Source organism: Palaemon carinicauda, chromosome 1 (genome assembly GCF_036898095.1).
Source record: "Palaemon carinicauda isolate YSFRI2023 chromosome 1, ASM3689809v2, whole genome shotgun sequence".
In the NCBI taxonomy this organism is placed as follows: domain Eukaryota; kingdom Metazoa; phylum Arthropoda; class Malacostraca; order Decapoda; family Palaemonidae; genus Palaemon; species Palaemon carinicauda.
In genome coordinates, this window is record NC_090725.1 from 86,221,706 (window position 1) to 86,247,963 (window position 26,258).

General features: G+C 47.0%; 1 protein-coding gene across 4 annotated transcripts in view; it reads right to left on the reverse strand.

Moving 5' to 3' along the window:
• The window catches only part of LOC137649561 (lysophosphatidylserine lipase ABHD12-like), a 239,341-nt gene extending 213,952 nt beyond the window's left edge, over positions 1-25,389 (reverse strand). For 3 of the 4 annotated variants that reach the window (XM_068382557.1, XM_068382550.1, XM_068382546.1), the window contains exons 1-2: positions 24,964-25,135; positions 13,245-13,365 (exon numbers count right to left, since the gene is read on the reverse strand). In XM_068382557.1, coding sequence (XP_068238658.1) covers positions 13,245-13,365; positions 24,964-24,991 — 149 coding nt within the window. In that variant the 5' untranslated portion in view covers positions 24,992-25,135. The other variant, XM_068382564.1, reaches the window with a different exon arrangement.
• Between the last annotated feature and the right edge of the window lie 869 nt (positions 25,390-26,258).

The following is a 26,258-nucleotide window of genomic DNA, read 5'->3' on the forward strand; positions in this document are numbered from 1 at the left end:
TCGCCCATTAGGGGAGTGAAGGTCCCTGCCAAACTGGCTTTTTGGCTACCCGGGTGGCTCCTTATTTTGAATAGGTTTGTACCAAAAATAAGCAGTCCCTACACCTTGCTAAACCTAGCTACGGAAGGTCTGTGGCCTACGCAAACTGAGTTGAGATATTTAGTAGCGTGACTGTCCAGGTAAAAGTTATTCAGAGTCTTTGTAGGAAAAACTGTTGTAACCAAGATTTTCCCAATACCACCTCGCCAGGGAATGGGGACGCAACAGTATTAACTTTTTACTAGGTACACAAGGAAGCACCTGCAGTGGTTTGAGGTCAGCTTGTGCAGAGAACCCAGAATGCTACTTTCCCCAAGAGAGAGGAGGATGAAGAAAAGAATAAGACCGAGACAAACCTTTTCATTCACACAGACTAAAACTGGGTAACAGTGCCCTCAACCTTCTACCACTTGTCCAATAAGGAGCTTGAGGTATTATACCAGCTGTTATGCCGCCACCACAGGGCTGATAGAGAACGTATCAAGCCTATTGTGGGTCACGTCTTCAAGGCAGTGGGCTGTGAACGTATTTTGCCATTTCCACACCCCAGCCTGTAGAGCCTGCATCACTGAGAAGTTTCTCTTGAAGGCCAAGGACATAGCTACGCCCTTGACATCGTGAGCTCTGGGGAGACGTGAAGGAGGAGGGTCCGGCTTCAGGGCATGGTGTATGACCTTGCAAATCCACACAGAGATGGTATTCTTGGTGACCCTCCTCTTGTTCCTCCCTGTGCTGACAAAGAGTGCAGGCACAAGGGGACGGGCTGCAGCTATTCTCTTGAGGTACAGCCTCAAACTCATCACTGGGCAGAGTAAGAAATGATCAGTCATCTGTCACGGAGCAGAGACTCGAAATCCAGAAGTTGTAGAATCGGAGATCCGCCACTCCCAGATTCTGAGTCTTAGCAACAAACTCAGGGACGAAGCTGAACGTTACCTCTCCCCATCCCCTTGAATGGGCAATGTTGTATGAGAGACCATGAAGTTCGACTCGTTTGGCCGAAGCCAAAGCTAGTGGAAACACGTTCCTCCAAGACAGGTGGCGATCTGTTACCTGGCGTAATGGTTCATAGGGAGGTCTCTTAAGAGACCTGAGAACTCGAACCACATTCCACGGGGGAGGTCTCACTTCAGACTGGGGACACGTAAATTCGTCACTCCGTATGAGTTAAGAAAGTTCCAGTGATGAAAAAATGTCCATTCCGTTCAGTCTAATGGCGAGGCATAAGGCTGAGGGATAACCTTTAATGCCGAGACTGAAAGTCGCATTTCTTCACGCAAATACATGAGGAACTCCGCTATTGCTTGAATAGGGGCATCGAAAGGAGAGATACCCCTTCCATGACCCCAACCACAGAAGACTTTCCACTTTGCCTAGTAGACTGCTGCTGATGCTTTCCGCAGGTTTCCAGACATCCTGGCCGCAACTTGTTGCAAATATCCTCACTGAGTGAGGAGATGCTGGATAGTCTCCAGGCGTTAAGTTGTAGCGAAGCTACGGCTCGGTGAAAGATGTTGGCTTGTGGTTGTCTCATCTGATCGTGTCATGGAGGGAGTTCTCTTCAAGACTCCGTCAGGAGTTGCAGAAAGTCCGGAAACCATTCCGTATGATGCCATAGTGGAGCTATGAGAGTCATTGAGAGGTTGACCTATGTTCTGGCCTTGTTGCATACCCTCCTCATCACACAGAATGGGGGAAAAGCATAGATGTCGATGTTGTCCCACCGTTGTTGGAATGCATCTTGCCAGAGAGCCTTGGGGTCTGGGACTGGGGAGCAGTACATCGGGAGCCTGAAGTTCAGGGCCATTGCAAAGAGATCCGCAGTCGGAGAACCCCACAAAGTCAGGACTTTGTTGGCTACTAGATGATCCAAAGACCACTCGGTACTCTCTATCCGAGATGCTCTGGTTGTCGGTGAGCACATTCCTTTCGCCTGGAATGAAAGGTGCCGATAGTGGTATCGAGTGAATCTCACCCCATCTCAGTATATCCACTGCTAGATGGGATAGGGACTGCAAAATGTACCTCCTTGTTTGTTGAAGTAAGCCACTACTGTGGTGTTGTCGCTCATCACCACCACCGAGTGGTCTGCCAGGAACTGGTGGAACTGTTGAAGTTCCAGGAAGACATCCTTCATCTCTAGGAAATTGATGTGGAGGTATTTTTCCGATTCTGACCAGATGCCTGAGGTCATGTGGTGCAGCATGTGGGCCGCCCACCATATTTTTGAAGCGTCTGAGAAAATCATCAAATCTGGGGGAGGATGAGAAGATCCACTCCCTTTCGTAGATTCTCGTATGACACCCACCATTCGAGGTCTTCTGTTCCCCTCCTCGTCCCATGGAGAGCAGGATGTCCAGGGAGACGGAGGCCTGATTCCACCTGGACTTGAGTCTCCATTGGAGAGATAGAGTCCTGAGGCGACTGTTGGGAACTAAACAGGCCAGAGATGAAAGGTGCCCGAGGAGACGTAGCCATGTCTGTGCTGTTAGTTCTTCTTGTCTGAGAATGAGTCTTGCAACTTTTCTCAACCTCATTATTTTGTCGTCTGAGGGGATGGCTTTGTGGAGATTGGTGTCTATTATCATGCCTAGATATACCAGTCTCTGAGTAGGAAGCAGGGAGGACTTCTCGAGGTATACCATGATCCCCAGATCTTGGGGAAGCAAGACCATCTCTCGAGGACCTGGTCTGACCATCAGTTAAAGGGCCTATACTACTACTTGACAGTCTCTCGGAAGAGGCCAAATGAGCAGAAGCTTCGGAGGAAGGTCAGGAAACAGAAGCAGCAGCATTGGTTTTTTTCCCTTTTGAAGAAACCTTCGAAGGAGAAATATCCAACTTTGACTTCTTCTTCCACCGGCGCCCAAACCTTTCCCACTGGGAGGCATACCATTCCTGACACTCACTACACTTATTTTCACTGTCACACCGTTGACCTCTGTAGGCAGGACAAAGGGTGTGACAATCGGTGTCCACAGCTGACAAAGGTACCGCAGGGCCAGCCTTGAAGTCCAGGGCAGGTATGAGTCAACACAAACGAACAGTGTTAAAGAGAAAGCACATACTAAAAGCATTAATGGCAGTCCAAAATATTGGTGAGGATGAAGAGCGGTAGCGACCATTCACCATCCAAGCCAAAATCAAAGTGAGCTAAATCACAGGTGTGCGAGTGGGAGCGGTAGCAAGCTACCCACCCCTAACCCCGCTGACAAGCAGAATGTGTAGTTAACCCTCGCTAAAATTTTAATGGCTCGTCAATATCAATACCCCTAATAAATAGCATAGGTTTGTATTCCAGTTACGGAACAAATTACGAGTTCAATAGGAATGTTGATATCAAACATAGACGTTTCCTAATAGCCACCTCGCGGGGAGTATTACCTGTAAATTGGTGAGGCTAGCATGCAGAGGACCCATGGTGCTATACCCCATGAGAGTTGATGATGAAAGAAAGAAAGACCCAGTCATTCTTACACATTCATCCCAGAATAAGCCCAGGTAACCTATGCCCTCTCAACCATCTGCTATTTGTCCAACAAGTAGCCAGAGGCATTCTAAGCTACCTGTTGTGCAGCCACAACAGGACCAATGGAGAATGTTTCCATTCTCCTGTGGGTCACATCTTGCAGGAGGCGGCCATTGAAGGTCATCTGATGCTTCCACACACCCGCTTGTAATACCTGCGCCACAGAGTAGTTACGTTTAAACACCCGGAATGACTTATGCCCGATGTCATAAGCTCAAAGCTGACGAGCAGGAGGAGGGTTGGGATTCACTGCATGGTCAATGACCCTGCGAATCCAAGCTGAGATAGTGTTCTTTGTAACCCTCCTCTTGACCTTCCCTGTGCTGACAAAGTCCTAACAATGGGGGCGAGTTGCTGCAATGTATTTAAGGAAATACCTCAAACTCCTCACTGTACAAAATAACAGTTGATCTGGATCATTGGTTACAGAACAAAGACTCCCAATCTGAAAGGGTCCAAGTCAAGGATCCGCTACTCCCGGATTTTGAAGCCGAGTGTCACCTCTCCCCATCTCCTTCAATTGCCGATGTCTTAGGATAGACGATCTATCTCACTTACTTCCTTGGCCAGAGCCAACGCAAGTACAAATACCGTCGTCAAAGTGAGGTGGGGATCTGCTGCCTGGCATAATCTTTCATAGGGAGCACCGTATGGAGACTGAAGAACATGAACCACAGTCCAAGGAGGAGGTCTAACTTCTGACTGGGGGCAAGTGAGCTCAGAACTTTGTACGAGGGGAAACAACTCTAACGCAGAGGAAAGATCAACTCCTTTCAGTTTAATGGCAAGGCTTAAGGTTGAGCAGTAGCCTTTCACCACCGAGACAGATAGAAGCTTATCCTCCCGAAGGAATACAAGGAACTCTTGCTATTACTGAAATAGTGGCATCAAGGGGAGAGATATCCCTTCCACTTCACCAACCACAGAAGAAAGTCCATTTAGCCTGGTAGACTGATGTCGACAATCTACGTAGGTATCCAGACATCCTCTTCTCAACTTGTTGCAAGAAGCTTCTCTGTGAGAGAAGACGCTGGATATTCCCCAGGCGTGAAGTGAAAGAGAAGACTGCTTTGTGGAAGATGTTTGGATGTGGTTGTCTGAGTAGATCTTGACGTGGAGGGAGTTTTGGTAGCTCTGCCAAGAGCTGCAGAAGGTCTGGAAACCACTCTGCATGATACCATAGTGGAGCTATGACCCTCATCCAGAAGTTGTTGGATGCTCTGGTCTTGTTGAGCACCCTTTGCATCAGACAGAACAGGGGAAAGTCTTACAGATTGATGTTGCCCCACTGTTGTTGGAATACATCTTGCCAGAGAGCCTGAGGATCTGGGACTGGGAAACAGTAGAGCGAGAGCCTGAAGTTCAGGGATGTTGCGAAGAGATCCACAGTCGAAAAGCCCCACTAAGTCAGGACTTTGTTGGCTATCAGATGATTCAAAGACCAATCAGAGCCCACTAACTGTGTCACTCTGCTCAGATTATCCGCAAGCACATTTCTCTTGCTCGTAATGAAGCGAGCTGATGGGGACACCGAATTTTCTTCTGTCCATCTTAACATCTCTACTGCTAGATGGCATAGGGGCAGCATAAAGGCACCACCTTGTTTGTTTACTTAAGCCACTATTGTGGCGTTGTCGCTCATCAACACCACAGAGAGACTGCCCTGGAACTGTTGGCGGACCAGAAAGGCTGCCCTCATCTCTGCGAGAAATATGTGGTTACCTTTTGTACTTGAACCATAGCCTTGAGGCCTTGTGGTGCAGCACATGGGCCCCTACCCTTCTTTTGATGCATCTGTGTAGAGCATCAATTCTGGGGGAGGGACAAGAAGGTCTGTCCCTTTGCGGAGGTTCTCGTCTGTCACCCACTACTGGAAATGCATTAGTTGCTCCTGTCCCATAGGAACTAACATATCCAGGGAGCCATTGTGTGGACTCTACCTGGATTCTAGCCACCACTGAAGAAAATGAATTCTGAAGTGGCCATTGTGCAATAGATGAACCAGGAATGACATGTGACCTAGGAGGCACAACCACTTCTGGGCTGGAAGCTCTTCTTGTTTGAGGAACGGGCTTGCTTCCTCCCTCAGCCTGTGTACTCTGTCATTTGATGGAAACACTTTCTGTAAGTTGGTGTCTATAATCATACCGAGGTATACCAGTCTTTGACAGGGGAGCAGGGATGACTTCGAGGTTTATCACGATCCCCAGATCATGGCAAAACTCGAGCAGTCTATCACGGGGTTGAAGAAGCGTCGCCACCGAGTCTGCTAATATCAGCCTGTTGTTGAGGTATCTTAAGAGATGAATGCTGATCCGGTGAGCCCAAGCTGACACAGGGGTGAACACTTGTAAAGACCTAGGGTACTCTGGAAAGACCAAAGCATAGCACCTTGAACTGGTATTAGATGTTCTCATGTATGATCCGAAGATACTCACTTGAAGACGGATGGATTGGGACCTGAAAGTATGCGTCCTTGAGATCCAAAGTGCATGTGAAGTCTTGTGGTCTTACCGCTTGTATGGTAGTATCTACCGTCTCCATCCTGAACGAAGATTGAAGAACAAACTTGTTCAGAGCCAGGAGATGGATGACTGGTCTCCAGATGCCTTTTTCACAAGAAAGAATTGACTGAAGAAGCCTGGGGAGCCACCTCTTTGAGAGCGCCTTTCTCCAACATGGTCTAAAGTTCGGCCCAATGGGCCAGCTCCTTTGCAGATCCCTTCACATAGGAGTTCGATGGAACTAGATTCTGAGTTAGTGGAGGGAGAGATTGAATAAACAGGACACTATACACTGAGCAAATCACGGACACTGTCCAAGGATCGGCTCCGTGCTGCAGCCACTTCTTCCAGCGGCATTGCAGGCATCCCCCCATAGATGGGCAGGTGAGAGGATTGCCCTCCCTAGCGGGAGTAGCCTCTGCCCCATCCCTTACCACCCTTAACTCCTCTGGATGGTTTGGAGCCCTTAGGATCTTTGGCAGGAAAGGGCTACTTCAACACCTTCTTCGAGGACACTGCCATATAAAGAAGGGAGTCCTTGGTAGACTTTCTCCATCACTTAGCCGCCCTCTCGACCTCGTTCAGCTAAAACAGAGCTGAGCCGTCAAGGGTGGAGTTTCTGAGCCTAGTAATCTCACCCTTGGGGACCTGCCTATGGAACCTCTCAATCCCAGCATCCTACCTCTTCAGAATTGTGTTGGCCCATAGGTTGACAACCTGGTGGGAGAAGAATTCCAAGGTGTGAGTGCCCAACAAGAGAAAGGTCTCCATAGACCTTGAAGTCCTTGGTTCTAACAAAGTGGCCCACTGATCCCAACCATAGATAAAGCCACGAAGTACAGTAGGGTCCCGAATTATGCGAGAATTTGGTCGATTAATGACCTCGTGTAAATGGAAAATCGCGAATTTCGAAACACACAACTAACAGAAATAATTCCATTGCGGCCATGGCAACCAGCAATTTGCCTATTCAAATGTGTTTACTACCCATTTCCAATACTTTCTTTGTACTATACTGTATTTCTTTATAATATCAAATTGTTCTTGTAAATAAATAAAACATTTAATATACTTTAAAGTTCTAATAACTTGAAAAATGGTTAAAATTACAACCAGGATAGGTGTAAACACCATATATTTCCCATCATAACACAACCCAAAATACAGACAAATTTTAATGTTTGTCATATCTATTGTATAATACAACTGGTGAATAGCAAAACCATCACTCTATAGACTAGCTTGTTGTACGATTGAAAATCCAGAATTATCAAAATAAAGGCGATTTTATATCATGCGTTTCCTAAACACGCTAAAAAGCACAATAGAAAACGACAACCAATGTTTTGTTTACGTTTATCTCTGATCACAACGAAGAAACAGACGCATTTATACATCTGTGTTTTTGAATTGACAGCAATTTTACCAAGTATAGATTATATGTTGAATTTGTTATTACCAATGTTCTAATTATTTTTTATTAGAACTTTCAAATAAATGAAATGAATGCCATTTATGAAATGTTTTTCTTTATGATGCCGGCTGAAACGGAAACCTTCCATTTGTTTACGCTCCATCTTCGATCATAATAAACAAACGAATGCATTAAACACACATGATCTAAGTCATAACTAATGATATTACAAACATTTAGTAAACATTATGTTATTACAAATATTTTACTTACCGTATCCATATAAATTCCTAAATTCGTAGCAAAGCTGGAAATTTTTTTTCCTTATGCGTTTAATCCACAATAGCAAACTGCCGCTAATGACAGAGTGATAACTTACGATAATTCTAAACTGTTACGAAAGATAATTGTCCTTTCCATATCCAAAATACTTTTCCTAACTTCAGTTATAAGTCAACTTGTACCCACCTCAATTATGGATCCATATGCAAAAAAGGTAAAAGAAGAAAGTACTAGGCCTATTTTTAAAGTCACCGAACAATTAGGTTACCGCTATAACGTTCGATGTGAGAGAGAGAGAGAGAGAGAGAGAGAGAGAGAGAGAGAGAGAGAGAGAGAGAGAGAGAGAGAGAGAGAGAGAGAGAGAGAGAGAGAGAGGGGGATGGTTTTAAAGTACTAAACAATAAATATGATAGGTTATAACACATTGGTGTTTATGTAATATTAACTGTATAGATGGTTTGAATAAGTTAAGAAATGGTGTAAACAATTCTTTGTTATTGTATTCGCGCGGAAGCTAGACATCAGCTGATGTGATCACAGCCAAAAGTAAAACAAAAATAAGTTAGCAATACTCGATTTTTAAAACACACCCGAAATTTAACAACATAAGTACATGTTTTATTATAGCGCAATTGACATTTAAAGAGTAAAAATTTTCTGGAATAGAATGGTGTTTCCTAAAAAATAGTGGTTTGCGGACGAAATCGGTTACCGTATTTTAAGCTATGATTGAAATGGATGTATACACGGTATAATTTTTTCGTTTTGTATTTAATTGACACTTCAAGAAAACCGATTTTGGTTTCTTCATCTATTTGTAAGTATTGTATAATGAGAGAGAGAGAGAGAGAGAGAGAGAGAGAGAGAGAGAGAGAGAGAGAGAGAGAGAGAGAGAATCAGCTGTTGTAATTGAATGTCGTGTTTTTGTTTCGTGTACCCCCTGAAGCGAGGAATTGATCGCCACAACTAACAATATTCATGTTAATTTCATTCTTAAACTCAAGTTGCCATATGTGAACTATGGTTTTATTTCTTACGGGGAGAGAGAGAGAGAGAGAGAGAGAGAGAGAGAGAGAGAGAGAGAGAGAGAGAGAGAGAGAGAGAGAGAGAGATTTATGCCATCAAATCTCTCTCTCTCTCTCTAGATTTTATTTTACCGTCTACTCTACAAAACCAATGTTTGCAAATCAAATGTATACTGTTTAAAATATGACAAAATATTGACGACTCGCTACCGAAGTTTAGGCTATTCACTGCCGATAAACGAACCCATTCTACTCGTGAAAACCTTGAACGCACAGAGGGAAAAATAAGGCTTTTAAATATACTGTACTAAACAAAAATAATGCTTTAATATACCATCATTAACACTACCATTACAATTATCGTAAGGTTGGAGAAAGATAAAGATTGCCGAGAACGTAACCACATTTCTGTTTACATTTTGTCAGCTGGACTCGCACAGTTAACAGTTGATTTCATTGTTGATGTGGAATTTTATCCTTAAATAGGCTATTCATTATGAAATTATGTTAATGAAATGTAATGTTAATATTGTTTTGTAACATTTATTATAAATCACCGTATTTAGGGCTACCAATATACTTAAAAAGACAATAGATTTGATACATTTTGTAGTGCTTGACTCGCGAACTTTGAACAGCCTCGCAGATACAGAAAATTTATTTTTGAAAAATAGCGATCGCGGAAAAGGGGAATCGTGTAATTCGAACACGCTTAATTCGGGACCCTACTGTAGCTTGCATGGCATACTTCACCACCTTCACAATCAGGATCTCAGACACTGAAAACAAGGCTGGGAGCTCAGAAAGCCTCTCGATTGGGTTACCCCTCGAGAGGGCCTCTAAGGATGGATCTAGAGGCAAAGTCAGAAAGGGCTTGTCCGTTACCTTGTGGTATCTCCTCTGTTTGATAAAGGGAGGCGGGAGGAGTTTGGAGGACGAGCTTGCTCAAAGAGAGCTAGAAGAACCAGTGATTTAAGTAAACACTTCTTCCTGGCTGCTGTCAGTTACTTAGACCAGGGCAGGGCTGCACTGGCCCTTGGTGGTCGTTGGATACCATATACATGGTCCAAGACCATGTCCTTGCCTTCCTAAGGAGCCGTTTCAGGATTAGCCAACCGAGTGATGGCCTTCATGCAGGTTAGCACTTGCCAGAAGGCATACTGTACTCTGACTCTCTTCGCTCTGCTTCGGAGTAGAACTTAGGGCTAGCAGCCCTAGGGAGATAGTCATCTTCCGAGTCCAAGTCATCATCTCACCCACAGGAGCCTCAGGTGGCTTAAGGTCACCAAAGAGGGAATGTCGCTTGCTGACACTCATGCTCCAGGGGAAGATCTCTTAACTTTCTATTGCAGGAGAACTGCTCGTGCCTTAGAGTTCTTAGGAATGGCCTTGGCGTCCTTAGACTCTCTGCAAGATGCCAGGTACTCCTCCAGCAGGGAAGGTCTGGAATGTCCCTGCTGTCCCGAACAGGTCGGAACCTTTCTTGCAGGAGGTTCCTCATCCTGCGGTGGTGGTCTGGAGACAGGACGGAGCTTTGGTGGCACGACCTCTGTACGAGAACGCCTGAAATAAGACACAAGTGAGATCTCCCATGGAGATTCTAGGCCCCTGCTCGAGCGAGGATGGTGAAGGTTGTCATGAGGTGGAGTCGGCTTAAGTATCTTCATTTTCTGCTTCGTGGTAAGAACTGGTGTTTACTTTATGTGAGAGAAGGCCTGCTGAATCCTGGAACACCCCCTCACAAATCCACAAGATCTTTTGATGGGCGAGAGAACCATGGGGGGTTCGGGGGCCCTGCTAGAAACATTTCTCCTCCTAGGGTCTGTTGGAAAAGCATGCGAGGAGTAGGAGACCGACCTCTCTAAAGGAATCCTCGAAGTGGAAGCTACTGCTGAACTATGCTTAGGAAGTTGTGTTGGAGGCACGCCTCTCTGCCCTTGCTACGTTGTGTCAACCACCGCCTGTCTGAGAGCTTTGACCAAGGTGTCAAACCATGAAAGGGGCTTCCCCACAGTCGACAGGTCCGGAGTGTCCTTGGAGGAGACCTGGTGGTGGAAATAATTTCCTTGGGAAACGCTGCCTCGGTACCTGGAACTGAGGGGAAGAAGGCTTCTTACCCTGATCAATCCAAACAGGCATCTGCATGTCCTCCAGGGTGATCTTCCTTGGTCGGTCTGGAGAGATGGGAACACCAGCAAACTTATTTGGTGGCTTTCTGAAATCTTCAGGGAAGGGATAGGCCATCTGCTTCTTGCTGGCAAAGTCTGGCATGATGTAGGCTGCTCAGCTGCTACAGCTACTTCTCTGTTCAGTGGTTGTTGTGCTGGACTTAAGAGTGCTTGCGAGAGCGTGTGAGTTGCTCGCAGGAGTGCGCGAAGAGCCCGCAGGAGCATATGAAGTGCTCGCGAAAGAATGTAAATCGCGCGCGGGAACTCAATTTCTAACGGGCGGGAGCGCGGAAAGGGAGAGCATGGTGGAGAAGGCAGGTTAAATCTAGGAAATCTCTGACGGGCTGGAGACTGATGATGACGCGCTGGAGACTGACGATCACACGCAGACCAGCAGCGAGTGGGCAAGTGGCGAGAGGGAAAGCAGTGAGCTGGCAAGCGGCAAGCGTCGACACATTGGCGAGTGATGCATAGAAGAGCAGCACGTTGGCGATCGGCGAGCAAGTGAATGAGTCGGCGACCGGCGAGTAAGAGAACGTCGCACTGGAGACCGATGAGATGGCGAGGAGCGCACTAGCAAGCGGCAAGATGAAGAGTAGCGTCCTGGCAATTGCTGGGCAGGTGAGCGTCCTCTGGCAGGAGATCTTCTAGGTGGAGGACTACACGCTGGCGAGCGGTGAGCGAGAGAGAAGCGCACTGGAGAATGGCAATCTCAAGGTGACACGTTATAGCGAACAGAACAGCAGGCCGAGGAAGAGCATCAAGAAGGTGAGTGACAATCACGAGCAGGTGAGCGACAATCTGCAGAGCGACGATCACGAGGTGGTGAGTGACGATCACGGGTTGGTGCATGACAAGATGGCGAGTGATGATTACAAGTAGGTGGGGGATGAGATGACAAGTGACGTTCATGAGTACTATAGGTAGATGCGTGACGATCACAAGCTGGCAAACGGTAAGCTGGGGAGTGACGATCCCGAGCTGGCGAACGGTATGCTGGGGAGTGAAGATCACGAGGAGAAGAGTGATGATCGCGAGCAGGCAAAGAACGAGCTGAAAGGTGACATCATGAGTTGGCGAGCAGGAGCTAGAGAGGGCCAGAGCAGAAATTCACAAAAGCAAGGGCGTCAATGACAGCACACCCCAGCATAGAAACTTCTACCTCTGAGGAGATTAGAGTTTGTTTCCTCTTGGCCCCCAGCTGTAGAAGCTCCATCAACACATACTTCGAAAGTGGGCCTGCAACCCCCAGCAATGGCCAAACTTGTAAAAAGTCAGAGTATGAAAAGGATCCTCTAGGGGAATCAACACTGTCCCTAGAGCCCCAGGATTGATCTGGTGCCAGCTAGTCAGCACTCCTAGTCGACCGATCCTCGGAGGAGACCACTAGAGCAAGAGCTTTGGGAGGACATCGGGGGGTCAAGGAGGAAGTCCAAGGTTTCTTCGACTTTGAGGAAGACCCAAAAGCGAAGAATCTCTCTTGGACTACTTCTTGCTTTATCTCCTAAATCTCTCACACTGGAAGGAAAACAACAACTGGCATTCATCGCAATTTTTACCCTGGTCACAACTTCGTACTTGGCAGGCCAGACGTAAAAGCACCCTTCAGGTCATGGACAAGTCTGCATGATAGACGGCAAGAAGAAAACACAAGCACACCTGAAAAGAAAAAGCAAAGGAAAGAGTAGTTGAAATGGCAAAGTTTGTTGGGGAGGAGAAAGACGACGTCTGCTCTCCACCTAGCCAAAAACAAAAGTGAGAGGGCAACACTGGTGCGTGAATGAGGGGGTTAGCGGGCTACCCCCTCTACCCCTACCCCTCCCCCCGCTAACTAGTGGGCCGGTAGTTATACCTCGCTTAAGTTTTTTTTATGGATAGTCTTCAAGCTTTGCTGAAAGCTAATCCTTATATATAGCAGAAGGGTTTATATTTAGTGTCGGAACAAACAAGCAATGTATCCTAGAGGCAGGAGTCATCATAATAATTACAGTATAAAGAACTATACGTAGTAGTTCAAATTGCCCAAAACACATCTTAAAACTATATTTTGTTGCTATGACTTTACATGCATTACAGAAAGTTATCAGGATTATAGTTGGAGAACTTCATTTCTTCCAAGATAATTATGAGTACATGAGCTAGTAACATACTATAAGAAGCATGACATTACATAAAACCAAAAACCTGAGATTGGCTCATGTAATAGAATGTGTAGAAAGAACCATATCTATCTATCTTTATTAGACAATACCAATATCATGCTTGAGCTTAGAATTCACAAACCTGTAATATTTTCCTCTTCTTCCTGATCGATGACGAAACCTAAGTCGAGAAAAAAACCCAGCCATAGGCTCTTGATTCTCAGATCCAGAGAGAAATCCAGTTTCCTCGTTCACTTGGTTAGCTGAAAATAAATGTCGGAAAACTGTACTAACACTCACAGAACACAGACAAATCCTATATTAACAAATGAGATTCTAATTTTCAAACTACAGTATATCAATCAACTTACATTACTGTAATATGATCCATTTGGAAGTAATTTGTATTTTTCCTAACTCTACAAACTAGTCCTTTACATAGGATAGGTAACAGCGAAGCTGAAGTAGATGGCCATTAAAATTTATAACGAAGAGTAAACAACTGACTGGTAGTTACAGTCTGTAGCAGAAGAAGCACTGGCCACCCCTATGGCTCACTGATAAACCACTAACTGTAGCTGGGACTTTTTAGGAGTTATTTATTGGAAAGCAAGTATAAGTAAAGGACGCAGGCTTGTATATTTAGGAAAAATACAAATTACTTCCAAAGTTGCTATTTGTTCCGATATATATAAAGACCCTCGTCTTTTACAAAGGAGACTCATCCTTAGGTGGGAGGAAATCCCCATTCCAACTGGCTGGAAACTTAACCTGGGATATCCATCCTCAGATGCTACGTGATAGAAAGAATGAAGGATCCTTACACTCCGTGTACTAGTCGTCTAATACTAGCAGCGGATCCACAGACCATGCAACAAAGGGTAATGAGCAGAATTACTCTCTGGTGTAAGTTTAGGCAGAATTATGTAAAGGGTTTGGCATATCTTTGGAACTCATTAACAGGTCCTAGTGAGAACATACCAAGGGACTTATGAGTCAAGTCTTGCAGGTAGTGAGCTGTGAAACTCATATGAAGTTTCCAAACATCCACAGAGAGATTCTTCCTGAACACTAGAGTTCTACTGATACGCCTAATGTCTTGCACTTTCAACTCGTGTCCCACTTAGCAAGAAAGGTGACAATGGACTGAGTGGTTACTGACCTCTCCAATTCAAACTAAAATTGTGTTCCTGGTCACCTTCTTCATTCTTCCCGTACTCACGAAGAAACGTTTAATGTAGGAACAAGCCTTACCGCTCTCACAGGAAACCAAAGCAATTGATCCGGATCATCGTTTACTTCTTTAAGGCTAGCAATCTGAAAAAAAAAAGGCCCTAGAATTGAGTGCAGATGGGTTCTGAATCTTTGCATATTAATTCAGGGAAGAAGGACAAGACCTACCCCCAACTCCTTGAATGAGGAAAGACCATGCAACTCACTGAAGCTCTTAGCTGTGGCAAGAGCAATCAGATAGACCATTTTCTGTGTGAGGTCTCTATCCATAACTAACCTCAACAGTTTATACGGGACCCCTTCTAAGGAACAGAAAAACTTAAGTAATATTTCAGGGCGATAGTCTCCCTTCCAACAAAGGGTAGGACTGTTCAAAGCTTTGTATAAGCATGGACAACTTCACTAAGGAAGAAACATCAACATCGTTCAGCCTAATGTACAAACCCAAGGCTGAGCGATAGCCATTCAGCGCTGTTTAGCATTGTTTTTCCTACCGGAGGCAAAGCAAAGATTTGGCTATCAAGGGTACAGTATATAGGCTCCAAGAAAGACACACCCCTCCTACAACACCAACCACAGAAGATGGCCAACTTTGCTTGGTACACTGAGGTATATAACCTCCTGACATCTGCTTTGCAACCTCTGCAAAAATTCTCTATCTCAGAAGAGATTCTGGATGGCTTCCCAGACGTAAAGATTCCAACGAGTTGTGAAATATTTGGGTGTGCGGCTGGCATAGGAGGTCAGGAAGGGGAAGCAATTTTCTTGGAGTCTCCGTCAGCAGCAGAAGGTAAGGGCCATTCTACCTGCGGCCATTTTGGAGCAATTAGCATTATGTTGAATTTGAAGAGTTACTCGTACCCTGTTGAATACTCTCCTTATCAGACCAAAGGGTGGTAAAGTGTAAGCATCGAGGTTGTCCCAAGGATTTTGGAAGGCATCCTCGAATCCCATTTCCGGAGCCGCAACTGGTAAGCAGTATACTGGTAGCTTTTGGTTGAAAGAGGTTAGAAACAAGTCTAGAGATGGCAAACTCCACAGTCATGATCCTATTCACTATCTAAGGATGCAAAGACCATTTGGGTCCAAATATTTGCATCTTCCTGCTCAATCTGTCTGCCAGGATGTTTCTTTTACCTGGAATGAAGCAGGCCTACAGAATGATCTGCCTCCGCCCATTCCAAGATTTCCACTGCCAGAAGCAAAGCTGCCATAAAATAGTACAGTACCTTCTTGTTTGTTTACGTGAGCTACCACTATGGTGTTGTCGTTCATCAACACCACCGAGTGACCTGTTAGAAAAGGAGGAAAGTGTTGTAAGGCTAGATAAGCTGCCTTGAACTCCAACACGTTGTTGTGGACACATGGCTGTCTTCGTCAGACCTTTGATCTAATGGCAGATATTGCAAAATTTGCGGCCCTTGCACTTCTTTTGACCCAACCGTGAATCGTATTAACTCAGGATGCGGAGAGAGAAGGGCCGAACCCTTGTGGAAAAAGACTTGGAGCCACATATTTGAAAGCTCTAGAACCTACAGTGGACATACATATTGGTTCCCTTATTTGAAGCAATCTGTAACTATTCTCATATCAACACAATTGTTGGCTGCACGATAGGCAGCAATTCTCTTGGATACAGTATTCGAATAAGAGTCCTATGATTGCAAAGGATGGAGATTCTGGGAAATCTCGCCTAACCACAGAAGCCCGATTCAATCAAAAGAAGGAGCTACTGAACAGTGAGGAATCACTAAATAAATTGGCAATAAAAAGCACAAGGGGAAACATTCTGGAAATGTTGCATCGTCAACTGTGTGGAAACTTTCCAAGAATGCTCGCATCAGGAAGTTGATTCATCATTTGCTCACCAAGAGAAAGAGTGGAAAGCCTAAATATCACAATTGGAATGTAGTTTCTTTGTCATCAATGGAGGGCTGCAATGCCCAATTCTTCAAATGGAAGAGAAAGGAACGGTAGGAGTACTGCAACCATGAAAAATGACAAATTTGTAGATAATTTGTATTTTTCCTAACTATACAAACCTTAGCTATCTAATAGGGGTATTACTTTCGGCGTAGCTGAAATGACGAGCCATTAAAATTTAACGAGGGTTTACTACCCATACCGCTAGTTAGCGGGGGTAGGGGAGGTTAGCTTGCTAACCCCCCCCCCCCTCTCACACACCTGTGCTTGAACTCACTTTGCTTGGAGGTAGGACTTCAAAGGGGATAGGGCTGGCGGGCAAGTTTGGTTAAATAGCTAAGGCTTGTGTAGTTAGGAAAAAGACAAATTATCTACAAATTTTTCATTTGTTCCATAACTGGAATACAAACCACGCTATATAATAGGGGTGACTCACCCATTAGGAAGGGTGGACGTCCCTGCCAGTTCTGGCTTTTTGGCTTTGCCCGGGGGCTCGTTATCCGAGTGGGTAAGCACCCAAGAAATAGGGAGCCCCTGCACCTCGCTAGAACCTTGCTACGCTAGGACTGCGGCCTACGCAAGCTGTGTGTGAAGGTCTGAAGAAGTGTGACTCGTCCTAGGAAGTTGTTCTGAAGTTCTTTAGATGGAACTTGTAGACTTGGACTTTCCCAATACCACCTCGTCAGGGTATGGGGACGTAACTGTATTAACTTAATACAAGGAACACATGGGATCATGGTTTACCTGCAGTGGTTTGAGGTCAGCTATGCACAGAACCCAGGATGCTGCTTTCCCCAAGAGAGGGGATGATGAAGAAAAGAATAAGGGCCAGTCATACCTTTTCATTCATGCAGACTAAAACCGGGTAACAATGCCCTCAACCTTCTGCTACTTGTCCAATAAGGAGCTTGAGGTTTTAAACCAGCTGTTGTGCAGCCACCACAGGGCCGATAGAGAACGTATCAAGCCTCCTGTGGGTCATGTCTTGCATGTAGTGGGCTGTGAACGTTGTTTGACGTTTCCACACCCCAGTTTGAAGAACCCGCTTCACTGAGAAATTTCTTTTGAAGGCCATGGACGTAGCTATGCCCCTGACATCATGTGCTCTAGGGCGACGTGACGGAGGAGGGTCTGGATTCAAGGAGAGATCAATGACCCTACAAAACCATGCAGAAAGGGTGTTCTTGGTGACCCTCCTCTTAGTCCTTCCTGTGCTGACGAATAGTGCTGGCACATGAGGACGGACTGCAGCTGTTCTTTTGAGTTATAGCCTCAAACTCCTTACTGGGCATAGTAAGAGATGGTCTGGGTCATCTGTTACAGAACGGAGACTAGAAATCCGGAAGGAGTCGAATCGAGGATCCGCCACTCCTGGATTCCGAGTCTTAGCAATAAACTCAGGGATGAAGCTGAACGTTACCTCCCCCCCATCCCCTTGAATCGGCGATGTCATACGAGAGACCATGAAGTTCGCTGACTCGCTTGGCCGAGGCCAAAGCTAGCAGGAACACCGTCTTACAGGTTAGGTGGCGATCTGATGCGTAATGGTTCATAAGGAGGTCTCTTAAGAGACCTGAGAACTCGAACCACATTCCATGGGGGAGGTATCACTTCCGACTGAGGGCAGGTAAGTTCATAACTACGTATTAGAGAAAGTTCTAGCGATGAAGAAATGTCCATTTCTTTCAGCCTGAAAGCTAGATTTAAGGCTGAGCGATGGCCTTTCATTGCCAAGACTGAAAGGCGCATTTCTTCCCGCAAATACACGAGGAACTCCGCTATTGTTGGAATAGTGGCCTCGAGTGGAGAGATACCCCTTCCACGACACCAACCACAGAAGACTTTCCACTTTGCCAGGTAGACTACTGCAAACGACTTTCGCAGGTGTCCAGACATCCTGACCGCAACTTGTTGCGAAAATCCTCTCTCAGAGAAGAGATGCTGAATACTCTCCAGGCGTGAAGTTGTAGCGAAGCTATGGCTTTGTGGAAGATGTTGGCATGTGGTTGTTTGAGAAGATTGTGTCGTGGAGGAAGTTCTCTTAGCGGTGGGTCATTGAAAGATTGACCGATGTTCTGGTCTTGTTGAGCACCCTCCTCATCAGACAGAAAGGGGGAAAGGCCTAAACGTCGATGTTGTCCCACCGTTGTTGGAAGGCATCTTGCCAGAGAGCCTTGCGGTCTGGTACTGGGGAGCAGTAAAGCAGGAGCCTGAAGTTCAGGGCCGTTGCGAAAAGATCCACAGTCGGAGAACCCCACTAAGTCAGGACTTTGTTGGCTACTAGATGATCCAAAGACCACTCGGTACTCACTATCTGAGACGCTCTGCTCAGATTGTCAGCGAGCACATTCCTTTTGGCTAGAATGAAGCGTGCCGATAGTGGTATCGAGTGGATTTCGGACCATCTCAGTATCTCTACTGTTAGATGGGATAGTTGCTGCGAAAAAGTACCTCCTTGTTTGTTGATGTAGGCCACTACTGTGGTGTTGTCGCTCATAACCACCACAGAGTGACTTGCCAGGTACTGTTGGAACTGTTGAAGGGCCAGGAAGACGTCCTTCATCTCTAGGATATTTATATGGAGATACTTTTCTGACTCTGACCAAAGGCCTGAGGTCGTGTGGTGCAGCCCGTGGGCCCCCACTCTTCCTTTGAAGTGTCCGAAAACAGTATCAAATCCGGGGAGAGGACGAGAAGATCCACTCCTTTTCGTAGGTTCTCGTCTGCCACCCACCACTGGAGGTCCGACAGTTCCGCAGGTCCCATAGGGATCTGGACGTCCGGGGAATCGTAACCTTGATTCCACCGGGACTTGAGTCGCCACTGGAGGGATCTCATCCTGAGGCGACCGTTGGGAACTAGACGAGCCAGCGATGAAAGGTGACCGAAGAGACGTAACCACGATTGGGCTGGAAGTTCTTCTCGTCTGAGAAAAGGACTTGCGACCTTCCTCAGCCTTGCTATCCTGTCGTCTGATGGGAAGGCTTTGTGGAGATTGGTGTCTATAATCATGCCTAGGTATACCAGTCTTTGAGTGGGCAGCAGTGAGGACTTCTCGAGATTTACCATGATCCCAAGATCTTGGCAAAGTCTTGCATAGCACACTTCGCAACTTTCTCCTGGTTAAGGATCTCAGTTGCCAAGAATGAGACCTGCCAGTTGGAGTCTCTCTCAAGAGGGACTCCCCTGGTAAGCTCTTCCAACGAGTGATGGAGAGGAAGAGCTAAACAAGGCTCCTCCAAGATCTCAAAGTACCTCCTCTGCTGTATGCGAGGAGGTGGCAGGAGCTTGTTGGTGGCACTGGAACGGTTGGAGGAGGACATCTCGGAGAGCTGTACAGCGATCTTGTCTCTGGTACTTTTAACCCCTTGAGACCAGGGCAGAGCTGCACTGGCCTTAGAGGGTTTCTGAGTACCGAATACACGGTCCAAAACCGTGTCCTTGCCCTCTCGAGGAGGGATCTCTGGGTCGGAAAAGCCGTTGAGAGGCCTCATTAGAGTCAGAACTTACCAAAACGCATGTTCTGACTCTTGCTATTCTCCTCCTGACGTCGGACTTGCAGCAAAGTCTCCTGTCCCCAAAGGCTCTTCTTGGGGAGAGTCGCGGACGTTCTTCGAGTGGCTAGTTGGCTCCGTCCTGGTCCTTGTAGAGGACTTTGGTAATGTCTTAGAGTCCTTAGACTCCTACCTGGGAAGGATGTAGGACTCCAACATTGACGAAAATGGTAAGTTCCTTCCAGCCCCCACTTGAGAAGACATCTCAGCGCGAGGAGAGGTTTCCCCCATTGGGGCGATGGGGGAAAGTCTCCCCTCACGTGATTCCCCTGAGGACGGGAAGTCCTCGTCCGACAGGGAAGGAGAGATAGTCTAGGGGAAAGAAGGAACCTGCCTCGAAGGCTTGCGTGGAGTCAACTTAGCCCTTGAAGAAGTTACTGGGTCTGGAACTCCTCTTTTTCTCTTCAAAGGGGTAGAAACAGCCAAGGATCTGAGACCTAATTCAGAGAAAACAGGCTTGAACGTCTTTGTCACGGCTCTGATTAGTGGCCCGAACCAAGGCTGTTGGCTGACAGACGCGCTGTCAGACACCCCCTTTGAAGGGACAGGAATTGAAGAATCCCTGGGAGGAGTTCTCATTGGTGGGTTCGCCTAGAAAGGCTTAGTGATCCTAGACCCCTCTAGATGTTTCCCTTCCGCTACAATACGCGCTGTTATGCGTTTGCGGGGAGGGGAATGAGGCGATGGCAACCTTGCCGTGTGCTGTTCAGCAGTCTCGCGCGCGGGAGCACGTAATGGTGCTTGCGCGCGGGAAAATACCGGGAATCGCGCGCGGGAGACTGCGGGCACGCGTGCAGGCGCGAGGGAGACTGATGGCGCACAGGAGCGTGCGCGGGAGACTGTGGGCGCGCGGGAGACTGTGGGCGCGCGGGAGACTGTGGGCGCGCGGGAGACTGTGGGCGCGCGGGAGACTGTGGGCGCGCGGGAGACTGTGGGCGCGCGGGAGACTGTGGGCGCGCGGGAGACTGTGGGCGCGCGGGAGACTGTGGGCGCGCGGGAGACTGTGGACACACAGGAGCGCGCGTGGGAGACTGTGGGCGCACAGGAGCGTGCGCGGGAGACTGTGGGCGCGCGCAGGAGAATATTCGCGCGCGCGTAGCCGCGCAGGATCAGGGCATTGAGTGTGCGGGCGCGCGGGCGAGAGTCCGCGTGTCCCTGAAGTAGTCGTTGAAGCCTGTGCTGCTCGTGGGCGCGCGTCTTGTGGGCGTGCATCAGAATGAGGCCGCGCAACTGCAGGAGAGGATGGGCGAGGGCGCGCGCGTATCCTCATGGATGCGTGCAGGTGAATGCACGTGTCAGCGCGATGGCGAGCGCTGGCGCGCTGGAGAAAGCGCCCGAAGGCGATTGTTCGCGCGCGCCCGAAGGCGATTGTTCGCGCGCGCCCGAAGGCGATTGTTCGCGCGCGCCCGAAGGCGATTGTTCGCGCGCGCCCGAAGGCGATTGTTCGCGCGCGCCCGAAGGCGATTGTTCGCGCGCGCCCGAAGGCGATTGTTCGCGCGCGCCCGAAGGCGATTGTTCGCGCGCGCCCGAAGGCGATTGTTCGCGCGCGCCCGAAGGCGATTGTTCGCGCGCGCCCGAAGGCGATTGTTCGCGCGCGCCCGAAGGCGATTGTTCGCGCGCGCCCGAAGGCGATTGTTCGCGCGCGCCCGAAGGCGATTGTACGCGCGCGCGCCCGCCCGAAGGCGATTGTACGCGCGCGCGCCCGCCCGAAGGCGATTGTACGCGCGCGCGCGCGCGCCCGAAGGCGATTGTACGCGCGCGCGCGCGCCCGAAGGCGATTGTACGCGTGCGCGCCCGCCCGAAGGCGATTGTACGCGCGCGCGCCCGCCCGAAGGCGATTGTACGCGCGCGCGCCCGCCCGAAGGCGATTGTACGCGCGCGCGCGCGCCCGCCCGAAGGCGATTGTACGCGCGCGCGCGCGCCCGCCCGAAGGCGATTGTACGCGCGCGGGCGAAGGCGATTGTACGCGCGCGCGCCCGCCCGAAGGCGATTGTACGCGCGCTCGCCCGCCCGAAGGCGATTGTACGCGCGCGCGCCCGCCCGAAGGCGATTGTACGCGCGCGCGCCCGCCCGAAGGCGATTGTACGCGCGCGCGCCCGCCCGAAGGCGATTGTACGCGCGCGCGCCCGCCCGAAGGCGATTGTACGCGCGCGCGCCCGCCCGAAGGCGATTGTACGCGCGCGCGCCCGCCCGAAGGCGATTGTACGCGCGCGCGCCCGCCCGAAGGCGATTGTACGCGCGCGCGCCCGCCCGAAGGCGATTGTACGCGCGCGCGCCCGCCCGAAGGCGATTGTACGCGCGCGCGCCCGCCCGAAGGCGATTGTACGCGCGCGCGCCCGCCCGAAGGCGATTGTACGCGCGCGCGCCCGCCCGAAGGCGATTGTACGCGCGCGCGCCCGCCCGAAGGCGATTGTACGCGCGCGCGCCCGCCCGAAGGCGATTGTTCGCGCGCGCGCCCGAAGGCGATTGTTCGCGCGCGCGCGCCCGAAGGCGATTGTACGCGCGCGCGCCCGAAGGCGATTGTACGCGCTCGCGCGCCCGAAGGCGATTGTACGCGCTCGCGCGCCCCGCCCGAAGGCGATTGTACGCGCGCGCCCGCCCGAAGGCGATTGTAAGCACGCGCGCGCGCGCACACCCGAACCCTGAGATCGGTCAACAGAACTACGGCCTACGCTACCACTCGACAGTTTCTCGGAAAAAACCGATCGAGTGGGAGCTTCGGAGGAGGTTTGGGCCACGGAAGAAGAGCCCTTGGGATTTTCTCCTTTCAAAGAAACCTTCGAAGGAGAAACATCCCGTCTGGACTTCTTCTTCCGGCGCCGAGAAAACCTCTCCCACTGGGAGGTAGACCAATCCCTACACTCACCACACACATTATTCTTATCACACCACTGGCCCCTACTGTAAGGACACAAGGTGTGGGGTCCGTTTCGACCGCCGACATATACGAGCCACAAGGGCGGTCAGGTAATCCAGGACACTTACGCATTGCAGAGGCCAACTTCACACACACTCTGTCAAAGGAAAAGCAAAAAGATTAGCAATGGCTGTCAAAGAAGGCGAGGGTGACAGCGGACACGTCCGCCTACCACCCGAGCCGAAAGCAAAGTGAGCTCAAGCACAGGTGTGTGAGAGGGGGGGGGAGGGTAGCAAGCTACCCTCCCTAACCCCCGCTAACTAGCGGTGGGGTAGTAAACCCTCGTTAAAATTCTAATGGCTCGTCATTTCAGCTACGCCGAAAGTAATTACCCATAATAAATAGCGTGGTTTGTATTTCAGTTACGGAACAAAATAATAATTTACTGATACTCTTATATGTTTAGAAACATCTGGTATATTGAGATCCCGGTAATTGTATCTTTGCATTGCATGACATTGTTTTAAGTGTCATCTTGCTGATGTAGTGTTGGACATTACCAAATCTTGATTCTGCTATCAATTATTAAGTTCATTTATCATTTTGCATTCTGGTTTCATTATCAACTCTATTACCATCATAATCATAGAAATAAACCTTTTGATGTATAAGCCGTTTCTCAATCTGACACCAGAATTCATAGACATTGCCATAAGAAATGAAAATAACATCAGAGATATTTTGTGTAACGAAAATTTGACTTCTTAAAAAAAATCAATGGCTGGTGAAATTAACCACAAAATAGACTGCAGCTTTTTGGAAAAAATAAAGATCTCAAAATCAAAAACTGAGAAGCATTTGTACCAAATCACTATTGCCTTTGAATATATGATCCTCCTTCAATAAACAATGTATGAAACTTATGACCCACATGAACTGTATCAAAACTGAATTTTATATCATTCCTACAGTCACAACAGTCTTCCACCTCTACCCATACCACTCATCTCCAATTATCTTGCTGAAATCCTGTCGAGAATTAGAGTTCATGGGTCAAACCAGCTTAACGGTGAAGGTGCTCATCCCTATTACACTAGTCCAAATATTAACAGACTTTGATGCTGCGTCACATTTCTCCCTGCCCTACAGGTACAAAGAAATTGATGACTTATGGGAACCCCCACTCTATCGCCTTCAATTTTGAAAAAATATCGAAACTGAACAATCACATTTTAATCGCGCTTAACTTATTGATTGCAGAGCTATAAACTTGCGCAATGAGGGAGTCAACTACTTTAGTGTGAATAGCAGTTTGAAGTTAGACGCATGGCTGTTGTGCGAACAGAATTGACAAATTATGAAAACTTATGTACTTTAATTTCCAGCCACTTACATGAACCACATATTTTTCCAACTGGTGGAGTGAATGTAGTTTGTTGGGACAGGGTAAGCTAAGAATATGGTAGTCTAAGGGGTGGTCGCAGGAGGCATAGCCCCTCGGTAGGTAAGTAGGTAAGGATGCGGTTCTTAGGTTAGGTTAGGTTAGGTGGGGAGTTAGGTCTGTTCCCCTTTTAAAATGTGGTTTTTCAGTACGGCCAAACAAACTGCAAATCACTCATTTAAACCTTTTCCCCACCCAAAACAACCCTGGTTTCACAATAAAAAATCTCATGATTGCTAGGGGAATCAATAACGGTGGAACAGCTTATTTGCAGTGGAAACAAAGGTCAAATTTGTTGAAAGCACATCGTTTACTGTAATAAAAAGGGAGCCTGTGTATATTAGCAGCCAGTTCCTCACGCATTCATTAAAAATGGACATCAACTAACCTAAACTAACGTCCCGCTGCGACCCCCCTTACACTGCTGTATTCTAAGTTAGACCTAATAATATACAAGTGGCTGTTACCATACATAAACCCTATAAAAAGTTTTTTCCCCTAGATATGTCGTCCAGTGTTTTTCTATATAATTACCTTGCTTTAATGAGGAAGGATAGGTAAACTCAGGAATGGATGGTTTGCCTCAATATTCATGGTCAGAAATGGATAAAACACGAGTTAGTGACTAGTAAAATTACATGGTTCGTCCAATTTGCTAAAAATTAATATATGTTTCACGGTGCATAGGAGAAGTTATAACACTAGCTTGGCTAGCATGATAACACTAGTCTAAAATATGTACCACTTCTATGTTGAACATAAACCTACCAATAAGAATATATTAGGTTATATGCTAGTCTAGGGTAGACAACAAAATACGTAAGTACCGTTTTACAACCATAAAGTAACTTACTATTTTCGCTCCTTTGAATATCTGCCATCCAAACAATATGAAGGACTAACGTACAATGAAGCAGCAATATAAACCCTCTTTACAGTTGATTACCTACATAGAAAATTGAGTATTTTACAGGAATGACACTTTTATTTGTTTTCAAAGAGGAACTTCAAAGAGTATTGGCAAAATTCAATGATTAGACAGACCTCTGTAACGGCTCCAGTCCAGTCCAGTATTGTGAATAAACTGGAAATATTATCAGCTGGCACGACTAAAGGTAGCAGATTAGATATAGATAATATAAGTGGACTATGCATTACAAACTCGGTTAGCAAGATGTTTGATAAACAAAGGTTAAGGAAAATTATGGATGAAATTAATGACAATGTTAGCCATTTCAGTGTGGTAGGATAGAGGGTAGATCAACAGCAGATCACCTTATTACACTGAATGCTGTTATAGATAAATGATGATGAAGGCAGCCAGAAGACTTCGAATTGCGCTTCTATTCTATTAATTAACGTTTCGATAATCCATTCCCATCATCAGGATTACATAAAATACAGAATTTTGTTTACATTAGAAATTAATTGTATATTACAATTTTGCTTAAAATGCTTCTATAGTAAAGAAAAATTTCAAAAAGTTAATAAAATAAAACAATATAAAAACTACTAGATATATAAAAACTGGTGCCTAACTGAGGTCCTTTTCTAATATAACACTAATCAAAACACTTGTGATCAAAGCAGGAATGTCACAACAACATTGACATATATCTGTATATGAGTGGTTGGACTCACTTTCAAAAGATGTGGCTGGAAACTGCAGAGTTATTTGATTTTTTTCCGGAGGGGAAATGCTATAAATAGGCTACTAGAAAAAAAAAAAACAGATCAACAAGGGAAGGAGAGGAGTTAGTAATAAACAGTTAGGCAATATGTAATGGTATGGAGGCGGTTTGATTGTTTAAGGACGTAACAATTTCTTGATATAGACTCAGAGAGATGCTAAAAGAAGATGCTAATTTTGAAATGGTAGTACTAAATATGGATTATACATAAATTTGAATTATTTCCTATGGATGAAAATTCTTTTGAATTTGATGTGGAACCAGTGCGATGACTGACATCCCTATGGAAATCGACGTAGACTTTCAGCAATCGTTTGGTAAATGTTACCTAGACAAATCGCAAGAGGAGGAAGTTTTTGCTCATGGGCACCTCTGTTTTAGATATCCATCTAGAGACTGCTTGAATGCACTTATAAACTGGCTAATTGTCAATTCAGGGGGTAAATCGTCTCAGTCA